General features: G+C 53.6%; 2 protein-coding genes across 2 annotated transcripts; one reads left to right on the forward strand and one right to left on the reverse strand.

Annotated features, from left to right (window-relative positions):
- The first annotated feature begins 3009 nt into the window (after positions 1-3009).
- LOC146442562 (feather beta keratin-like) lies at positions 3010-3659 on the forward strand. The gene is made up of 2 exons (XM_085049919.1): positions 3010-3337; positions 3449-3659. Exons 1-2 carry the CDS (start codon positions 3010-3012, stop codon positions 3487-3489), a joined length of 369 nt encoding a protein of 122 aa, XP_084906045.1. The 3' UTR covers positions 3490-3659.
- A 2955-nt stretch (positions 3660-6614) lies between these two features.
- LOC146442563 (feather beta keratin-like) lies at positions 6615-6971 on the reverse strand. The gene has a single exon (XM_085049867.1). The coding sequence runs from the start codon at positions 6969-6971 to the stop codon at positions 6615-6617; it is 357 nt and encodes a 118-aa protein (XP_084905993.1).
- Between the last annotated feature and the right edge of the window lie 3282 nt (positions 6972-10253).

Here is a 10253-nt window from a genome sequence, read left to right on the forward strand (position 1 = left end):
CGGGATCAGGGAAGGGGCTCGGCGGGAAAGCCGAAGCAGCAGCGGGAACGGGAGGATTATAGGGAGAAGGGATGGGGGATGGGAAAGCCACGCGGCAGGCGCCATCCTGGTGCCAGCCGCCGCTCCTTTGTGGCTCTCCGGGGAGACAAAAGGAAACACGGCGGGGATTGCGGGGGACTACCAGGGACGAATCAACCCGGGAAGAGGGGTTAGGAGAGACAGAACCGGGGGTGCCCGAGAGGGTCGCGCGTTCTCCCTCCCAGGCAGGGGACGAAGTGACCACGGGGGCGCCGGAGACTAGATGAGAACTCCGCGTCCGCGGACGTTCTGAGCCGCCGCGGTCGCCTCGAGAAGGACAGGGGCTGGGGTTAGTTGAGGAACGGGCAGACGGGGAAGGGTTAGCAGGGACTCCCGCGCTCCGAAGGGAGGGACGGAAAGCGTGGAAAATCTGTGTTAAAATCCCGAAAAACTGGTCCACTCGCTTGTCCCCACGGGACAGAAGCTGGTTCATGCGCGAGCGGACCCCACGCCAAAAATCGATGGAGTTAGCATCTTGGGGAGAAACATCGGGAAATTCGGCAAAAATAAATTTAACAAAGCGTTTTAGGAGCGGGGAGGGAAAAGAAAATTTCGCTACTCGGAGGGAGGTTTTAACGGAAACATAAAATTCTCGTTGCTTTTTGGTTAGGTTAACTCCCATCTTTTCCACCCGAGATAGAGGTTAGCCGAACCAAACTCTCACCCGACCGATCCGAACGAAAAATTAAATGAAAAGAGGGTAAGCTAGGGGACCCCTTCCCCTACCAACTCACCCGAACACAAAGCGGCGCGGTCGGTTCACGGGGCTCACGGGGCTGGCAGTGCCGGCGAGGAGCACCTCTCGATGTAGTCCAGGGAGGGTGCTGCAACTCGCCGGGTGGCGGAACAACAGATCTCCACTCTTCCCTTCCAAGGAGCGAAGGCAGGTTCGGAGGGTCACGTTAGCGGCGCCACTTGAAGTTGTAAGGGTCGGCGGGGTCCGACCGCCTGGCCCCCAACGAGCTCGGGGCTTCAGAGGGAGGCCTCGGGGCCTCACCTGGCCCAAGCTCTCAGCCCTCCCGGCTGTTCAGCTCTGTCAGGCGGCTGCGGTCAGCCTCGGTATTCCCCAGGAGTCGCTCCCTTGGGCGGCAGGGACACGCGGCGGAGCGGGTGCCTCCCGGGCAGGAACGCCGTGGAGTCGCTGGTCGCTTCCGTGATAAAGAGAGTGCTACGAGTTGAGAGTCAGCAGTGTGCAGTTTATTCAGGAGAGCGGCGCGGGGGAAGGCACACTGGGGGCTCTCGGGTGGGGGCGCGGTCCACGCAGCTGCCGGGCGCAGAACCCGGCGGGGCTGGGGTCGCGGCCACACCACGCCGAGAGAACAACGGGCGGGGGTTTTTAGGGGGAAATACGGGGTTTCCCGGGGAGGAACAACAGGGGCGGAGCCAACGGGGCTCCGGGACAACATGAGGGACAAGCGGGGGAGCAAATGAAATATAACTAGGGAGGGGATTACAAGCAACTCATGGGGAAAGCCCGGCAGCAGAACATTCTAGTGAGGGCAAGCAGCGGGGGCGGTGCTAGGGGCGGGGAAGCGAACTTTAAACCAATAAGCTTAGGAAAAACTTTCCAGGGGAGGGAGAGAGCGGTTTACGGCCTGGCCTCCTCCGAGTCCCAGGCGATGGCATCCTCGGCAGCGTCCCCGTGGATTACGCCGACCGCCGGCCTCGGGGACTCGGGATCTGCAGCATCGGGCCGCCGCCTGCCCACAACCCCATGGCACTGAGCCTGTTCACAGTTTTAAAGTGCATTGTGAAGAGGGTCCCAAACCATCACAGCACTGTCAGGCTGGTCTGGTTTTACAGGGGCACTGCTTTTGAGGGGCTGCCCTTTCCGCGATGTTCTATCCCTCTCCACCATGTTGCCACTTTTCAAAGCCTGTCTATATTTCTAGCCTTTCCCGTTGGAGATGGGAAAACAATCCCTGTGATTTACAGACATCTCCCATGCTCCCCAAAGTCCTATATTGATTCATCCATAGTGCTCATCTTGGCTGGGCCCAGTAAGGTCACACTGTGGGGTCCCAGTGCTGGACTGTGACTGACACATGGAAGGGAAAAATCATGAAGGATAAGGAGGACAAGACACATGACGAGCACAATTCCCCATCCGTTGAATAATTCACCCTTCAAAGCCATGTGTCTGCTCTTTAGAAAAGTTTAGGGAATGGACTGTCCTGGTCCCCACCACGGGTGGGGCTTAACAATGGAACAATGACATTGACATGGTTGACCAAGAGCCATGCAGGGTGACCATGAAACTGACAGAATTGGAGTATGTATAATGTGAGCAGAAGCTGAGAGAGCTGGGAGTTCTTTCAGGAGGGTGGAAAGAATGCCTATGGAACTTGTCAATATGCCATGGCATGATCTAAGTGACAGCACTACACTTCAACCAAAGCTTTGGTTGAATATTCTACACGTCCTGACATGCGCCATCAACAAGATAATGATCACTAATCCTTGCCATTAGAGGTACCGCCAACATCAGAAGGACACAGTCTCAAGGTCAGGACATGGAATTGCAGAATTGCATGATTGAAAACACTCCCCAGCTCATGACTCACCAGGCTGGGCCACCCAAGAGCTGTTGCCTCCAAAATGCCCCAAGGCCATGGGACAAGGCTGTCCCACCCCTCCAGAACCAGCATAAAAGCCAGCCCAGCACCTTTGTTCCTCACACACTTCTCACACCTTCTCCTCCTGCTCCTGACAACAACCAGGTGAGTCTCAAGCCCCTCACCCTCCTGCTCCTGCACCCCTGGCGCCTCTCCTCCTGCACTCCCAGCCTCAGCCTCAGCAGCCCTCATGCCTCCCCACAGACCCACAACAACCTCCACACTCCCTCACCCTCCTGCATCACTGCCCCTCCCAGCCCAACCACCCTGCCCTGCCTAACCCCCCTCTCTTCCAGGAACCCTCCACACCACACCCATGGCCTGCTACGACCTCTGCCGTCCCTGTGGACCCACCCCGCTGGCCAACAGCTGCAACGAGCCCTGTGCACTGCAATGCCAGGAGTCCCGTGTCATCATCAACCCTTCTCCTGTGCTGGTCACCCTGCCAGGACCCATCATGACCTCCTTCCCCCAGAGCACTGCAGTTGGATCCACCTCTGGGGCTGCTGTGGGCACTGAACTCAGTGTGCAGGGACAGCCCATCTCTGGTGGATTTGGTGGCTTTGGCTATGGCCTTGGCTATGGCCGTGGATTTGGCTATGATCTTGACTTTGGCTACGGCAGTGGATTTGGCTATGGGCTGGGTTATGGCCGCAGATTTGGCAATGGGCTGGGCTATGGCCATGGATTTGGCTATGGCCTTGGCTATGGCCGTGGATTTGGTTATGGGCTGGGCTATGGCTATGGCCTGGGAGGCCTGGGCTGCTACGGCAGAAGGGGCTACTACACTTACTAAGGGATCCTTGTACCACCCTTGACACCACCAGCTCGGCCCTCTGGCAACAGCTCCTGCAAGAAAAGCCCACCAGCTGATGGTTGCCCTGCTTGCTCCTCACACTGGATCTCTTCCAATTCTTTCTTCTTAATTTTTATTCTTTTGCCTGAATAAAGTTTTCCTGCATCAAAGCCTGAGATGCTTCCTCTTCTTTTTGGATTCAAATGGTCTCACATACTCTCCAAGCACAGTGCCATACAAGCCCTTACAGTGGATGGAAAAGAGGCACAACACCTCTCGTAGCTGATATATCACCATTGTTAACAACCAAGACAGGTACAGGAAGCAGGGGAGGAGGGCACACCTTCCACAGCATGGCACAAGTCCAGGACCTACTGCCTCAAAAGGCTTGACACATTAATGTTCTCCTGTGTATGGCTCTGGCAAAGTCTCTCCATGCCAGCACACATTTGAGAAAATCTCTTCCAAAAAGGACTCTTGAACCCACCCAGCAATTAGGAGGAATGACACCAACCACTTGGGCATGATTTCTGGAGTGGAATGGCTTCAACTTCTCTGCTCAAGCAAGAGCAGCATTTCCAGGACCATGGCCAGCTCAGTTTTCAATCTCCCATAGCAGACACTCCACCAGCTTTTCCACTCTGCGACTATACTCATATTGAGAAATTCTTCCTTTCTTGGCACATGGAATTTCATCTCTTTCCTCTTGTAGCCTTCCCCCTTTTCTTTCATGTGTGTGCACTGCTGAGAACAACCAAATTCCCTTGACTTCATTCCCTGCCATCAGCAATTTGAGCACACTTAGGACACAGCCCTATCCATCCTTCTCTCCTGGCAGTACCACCTTTCTCAACCTCTCTCCTAGGAAAGGTTCTCCAGTCCTTGCAGTGTCTTGCTTTCCTTGAGCTGCTTGTGTTTCACTAAGCCCTTGTGCATCTTTCCCTGGGCAGCCTAGAACCGCTCAAACCTCTCCACAAGAGACCCCACCAGTGCTTGAAAGAGAGGAAAGGTGACCTCTCCTGACTTCATGCCAAGAATTGTCTGGAATCTATGTAGAGGAGTAGTGATGCTTTTTCAAGAAAGAAAAGGATTGGATTTTTGTTCTCTACCAGCACCACAGGGTCATGCCCAACAAAGCTGCTTTCAGGCCTCTCAGCCCCCAGCATGACCAGAGGCCCCACTGGCATTGTTTCCCAGATGAAGAACGACACATTCACATTTCTGGAACTTTAGGAGATTCCTCAGTCTCCAGCTCCCTCTGAGTGGTTGCACAGCCACCCAGTGCCTCAGTCACTGCATCATTGGCAATCTCACTGAGGGGGAAACAGTCCTACTGCCCTCATAATTGTTCAGAAAGATGAACAGTGTTGCTCCTGTGGTTTCAACTCCTTACCAGGGAGTGGGAAGGAGCCTAAAAGGCTTCACAAAATGGACAAGTTCAACAACATCCACAGTTCTCTCCTCATGCCCAGGCTGAGTCACTGGGACAGAGCAGACATTGAGCTCAGCCAAGCACTATTTCCTCCAGGGAAATCCTCCAAGAGAAGTGGCCTCAGTCCTGTGCACTTCCCACAATTCAAGACCCCAAAGGCCTTGGCTCACCCCTCCCATGCTGCCACTCCCATTTGACCTCTCCTTCCTCTCACAGGTGACACCAACACCCATGGATTGGTAAAAAAGGACTATGAAAACTATCACTAAAGGATCATATCGGTGAAACAATTATTGTTGCGGTTTAGAGGATGTTGCAGCAGACTTTACCCTAGAGGTTCTCTACCCAGCCCAGTTCAGCGCCTCAGTGCTCCAAACCCTCTGTCCCAGGCCTGGACACTGTGCTCTCACCAGCCAGGGAGCCATAAGGCTAGCTCTGGTTCGTCTGCTTCCACAACCGGCAGTGATAAAGGAGGCGAGGAGGGTGTATGCGTTATGTCCTTGGAAGATGTTTATTCGCATGGTGCAGCAGAGGTCAACGACCTCCCCGAGGCAGAGATGCCTCGAGGGCGAAGGCCTCACATGCTCAGCACATGTGGAGCATAGACACGCGTGGAGCATAGACAGCAAGATGGCGGAGGGTAAGGGGTTTTATAGGGAAACAGAGCGGGGCAGGGACAGCACACAGGCCCAGTGACCTCTGGGTACAGGGGAGGTACATGGGTGGAGTTAGGAGTACAGGAACCAATAGGGGAAACCCGAGGGAGTGGCCAGGGCCACGTGGGGTTAGGGTATAGGAACCAATAGGGAAAACTGGGGGCGTGGCTAGGACTATGTGGAGTAGGGAAGGCAGGACAATAGGTGACAAGTACAGTCGTTAAGAAAGGGGTGTGGGGAACTTGCAGCTATCACAATAAATTATGTTGCAGAAGATCGAAATTTAAAATATCAAGTCTAATCACTCCTTCGGCTCCACCAAGGCCACCGGTAACTCATGTTCCCAAGAGCAACATCCGCAGGGATATTAAATCCTTGCAGGCACGATGACTCCACCACCACCCTGTGCAGTCTGTGCCACGAATGACAGCCCTGTCCATGAAGGAGACTTCTGTGATATCCAACCTAAACATCTCCTGAAGAAACTTGAACTCTAGATTCCTCCTCTCCTATGGTGCAGTGAAAGGAAAACTGGTTTCACACCCCCTTCATTACCACCTCCATTCAATTAACAGACATTTGAGGTTAGGATGCATGAAAAACTTTATTGAGACAAAATAGTAACAAAGCAGAAGCCAGCAGAAGGGAACCATTTTGAGGTACAATGAGGGTGACCATTTGCCAAGGTCCTTTGCTTGCAAGAGGTTTGGCCAGAGATCAATGCTTTCCTGCCCCACAGAGGGAGCAGCACACCAGAGATGCCCGACGGTCTCTGGCTTGGCAGAAGGGGTCTGCAGCACAGGGCAGTGGACAGAGCCAAGGGGGCAATGCAGAGCAGGGAACAGAAGAAGGAGGCAGGAGGCAGATGGGGCATGTTTGCAGGCAGCCCAGGCTGGCCCCTTGGCTGCCGCCTTGCTTGGAGGTGGAGCTGGAAGGGCTGAGCCTGTTTGAGAACCTTGGCCAGGAGAGGTGTCCCCTGTGCCTGTGGTGTGTTCTGAGGAGCAGGTGGTTGGTGTCAGAAATGGTGCTGATGGCCCTTAGAAGTTGTAGTAGCCAAATCCACGGCCATAGCAGTCCAGGCCTCCCAGCCCATAGCCATAGCCCAGCCCATAGCCAAATCCACGGCCGTAGCCAAAGCCATAGCCAAATCCACCAAATCCACTGGAGATGGGCTGTCCCTGCACACTGAGTTCAGTGCCCACAGCAGCTGAGGAGGTGGATCCAACAGCAGTGTTCTGGGGGAAGGTGGTCATGATGGGTCCTGGCAGGGTGACCAGCACAGGAGAAGGGTTGATGATGACACTGGAGTCCTGGCACTGTCGTACACAGGGCTCGTTGCAGCTGTTGGCCAGCGGGGTGGGTCCGCATGGACGGCAGAGGTCGTAGGAGGCCATGGGTGTGGTTTGGAGGGTCCCTGGAAGAGAGGGGAGTGAGGCAGGTCATTGTGGTGGGGTTGCAAGGGGTGGTGATGCGGGAAGGCGAGGGGGTGTGGAGGTTGTTGTGGGGCTGTGGGGAGGCATGAGGGAAGCTGAGGCTGGGGCTGGGAGTGCTGGAAGAGAGGGGCTAGGGGTGCAGGGGCAGGAGGGTCAGGGGCTTGAGACTCACCTGGTTGTTGTCAGGAGCAGGAGGAGATGGTGTGAGAAGAAGTGTGTGAGGGAGAGAGGCACTGGGCTGCCTTTTATGCTGGTCCTGCAGGGGTGGGACAGCCTTCTCCCATGGCATTGGGGCAATTTGGAGGCAACAGATCTCGTCTGGACCAGCCTGGTGAGTCATGAGCTGTGGAATGTTTGACTTCATGCAATTCTGCCATGTCATGTCCTGCCCTTCAATCCATGTCCATCTGACCTTGGCAGCAATTTTGAAGTGAGAGCTGATATTTGGAAGGATTTGATTGTTTCAATGCGTGTCATGGAGAGCTGAATAAACACCCAAAGCCCTAGAGAGGTGCAATGTCATCCATCAACTTATTTTGAGGCACTTGTGTGCAGTGGTTTGTGGAGGTCTTCTGAAGAGTGGGCACCTCTTCTGTACCACTGGATGTCCATCAGCCATTTTGGTGCTCCCAGGAATGCTGAGGGACATGCTGATATTGTTGAGAGATCAGTCCACAATACCTTGGAAATGTAATAGTGCTTAGTAGCATTCCTATAGATGAAAAATGGCTCATGGCATTTTTTCTTGAATGGGATGAGAAGAGAGGATATGGAAATGTAGGGACTGGTCTGGCTGAACTTGTTCTGGTGTAATGTTCCATCTAGATTATTTTGCATATGTACACGACATCATACTCTGTCATTTGAAGCGTATTCCTTGACCTCATTAAGAAAATCATTAAACTAAGAACGAGCCTGGTTTGATCTCTTTTTTCCCAGGCTGGCCTGTGATGTCAATTCATTTATTCCTCCTTCAAGCTGTAAAGTTTCATGTTTTATATCCTTCTAGTCTTAATAATCTGTTCCTGTTAGCAACATACAATTAATACTAATGCATGGTCAACATGGTCTTCTTCCCTCCTCTGTCGTGGTGCGATCGTTTCTTTGGTGAATTGTGTAATTCCATGTCTTTCATTTGAGGCTATGTCCTTCTGACCTTGGCAGCAGATTTCAAGTGTATTAGAGGCTAAAGGCAGATGTTGATGGTGTGTGTCATGGTGGGCTGAAGATGTGGCCAAAGCTTTAGGGAGATAGGGTGTCATCATTGAGGTCACCCGAAGGCACTGGTGTGTTCTGGTTTTTTAGTGCATTGTGAAGAGGGGTCCCAAACCATCACAACACTGTCAGGCTGGTCTGGCTTTACAGGGGCACTGCTTTTGAGGGGCTGCCCTTTCCATGTTGTTCTCTCCCTCTCCACCATGTTGCCATTTTTCAAAGCCAGTCTATATTTCTAGCATTTCCCTTTGGAGATGGGAAAGCAATCCCTGTGATTTAGAGACGTCTCCCATGCTCCCCAAAGTCTTATGTTGGTTCACCCGTAGTGCTCGTCTCAGCTGGGTCCAGTAAGGTCACACTGTGGGGTCCCAGTGCTGGACTGTGACTGACACATGGAAGGGAAAAATCATGAAGGATAAGGAGAACAAGACACATGAGGAGCACAGTTCCCCAGCCGTTCATTAATCCACCCTTCAAACCCATGTGTCTGCCCCTTAGAAAAATTGATAGAGTGGACTGTCCTGGTCCCCACCACAGGTGGGGCTTAACAATGGAACAAGGACATTGACATGGTTGACCAAGAGCCGTGCAGGGTGACTATGAAACTGATGGGACTGGAGTATATTTAATGTCATCGGAAGCTGAGAGAGCTGGGAGTCCTTTCAGGAAAGAGGAATGAATGCCAGTGGGACTTGTTGTCAATATGCCATGGCATGACATCAGTAAAAACACCTCAATTCAACCAAAGATTTGAATATTCTACATGTCCTGACACGCGCCATCAACAAGATAATGATCACTAATTCTTGCCATTAGAGGTGCTGCAAACATCAGATGGACACAGCTTCAAGGTCAGGACATAGAATTGAAGAATTGCATGAATGAAAACACTCCCCAGCTCATGACTCACCAGGCTGGGCCACCCAGGAGCTGTTGCCTGCCGCCAAAATGCCCCAAGGGCATGAGCCAAAGGCTGTCCCACCCCTCCAGAACCAGCATAAAAAGCCAGCCCAGTGCTTCTCTCCCTCACACACTTCTCCTCACACCATCTCCTCCTGCTCCTTACAACAACCAGGTGAGTCTCAAGAACCCGAACGTCCTGCTCCTGTATCCCTGGTGCCTCTCTTCCAGCATACCAGCCCCAGCCTCAGCAGCCCTCATGCCTCCCTAGAGACTCACAACAGCTTCCACATTCCCTTGCCATCCTGCATCACCCCCCTTTCCAGCCCAACCACCATGCCCTGCCTAACCCCCCTCTCTTCCAGGGACCCTCCACACCACAACCCATGGCCTGCTACGATGCCTGCCGCCCCTGCGGACCCACCCCGCTGGCCAACAGCTGCAATGAGCCCTGTGCCCTGCAATGCCAGGATTCCCGTGTTGTCATCAACCCTTCTCCTGTGCTGGTGACCCTGCCAGGACCCATCATGACCTCCTTCCCCCAGAGCACTGCTGTTGGATCCACCTCTGGGGCTGCCGTGGGCACTGAACTCAGTGTGCAGGGACAGCCCATCTCAGGTGGATTTGGTGGCTTTGGCTATGGCCTTGGCTATGGCCGTGGATTTGGCTATGATCTTGACTATGGCTATGGCCGTGGATTTGGCAATGGGCTGGACTATGGCCGTGGATTTGGCTATGGGCTGGGCTATGGCCGTGAATTTGGCTATGGGCTGGACTATGGCCGTGGATTTGGCAATGGGCTGGACTATGGCCGTGAATTTGGCTATGGGCTGGACTATGGCCGTGGATTTGGCTATGGGCTTGGCTATGGCCGCAGATTTGGCAATGGGCTGGGCTATGGCCGTGGATTTGGCTATGGCCTTGGCTATGGCCGTGGATTTGGCTATGGGCTGGGCTATGGCTATGGCCTGGGAGGCCTGGGCTGCTACGGCAGAAGGGGCTACTACACTTACTAAGGGATCCTTGTACCACCCTTGACACCACCAGCTTGGGCCTCTGGCAACAGCTCCTGCAAGAAAAGCCCACCAGCTGATGGTTGCCCTGCTTGCTCCTCACACTGGATCTCTT

This window comes from Lichenostomus cassidix, chromosome 2 (genome assembly GCF_008360975.1).
Source record: "Lichenostomus cassidix isolate B80296 chromosome 2, HeHo_3.0, whole genome shotgun sequence".
NCBI classification, from domain to species: domain Eukaryota; kingdom Metazoa; phylum Chordata; class Aves; order Passeriformes; family Meliphagidae; genus Lichenostomus; species Lichenostomus cassidix.

Bases quoted from the DNA above. Each gene is read 5' to 3' on its own strand.
- LOC146442562 (XM_085049919.1), top strand. From the start codon at position 3,010: ATGGCCTGCTACGACCTCTGCCGTCCCTGTGGACCCACCCCGCTGGCC. The intron at 3,338-3,448 runs GTTATGGCCGCA...ATGGCCTGGGAG, and splicing joins TGGATTTGGCTATGGGCTGG to GCCTGGGCTGCTACGGCAGA.
- LOC146442563 (XM_085049867.1), bottom strand. From the start codon at position 6,971: ATGGCCTCCTACGACCTCTGCCGTCCATGCGGACCCACCCCGCTGGCC.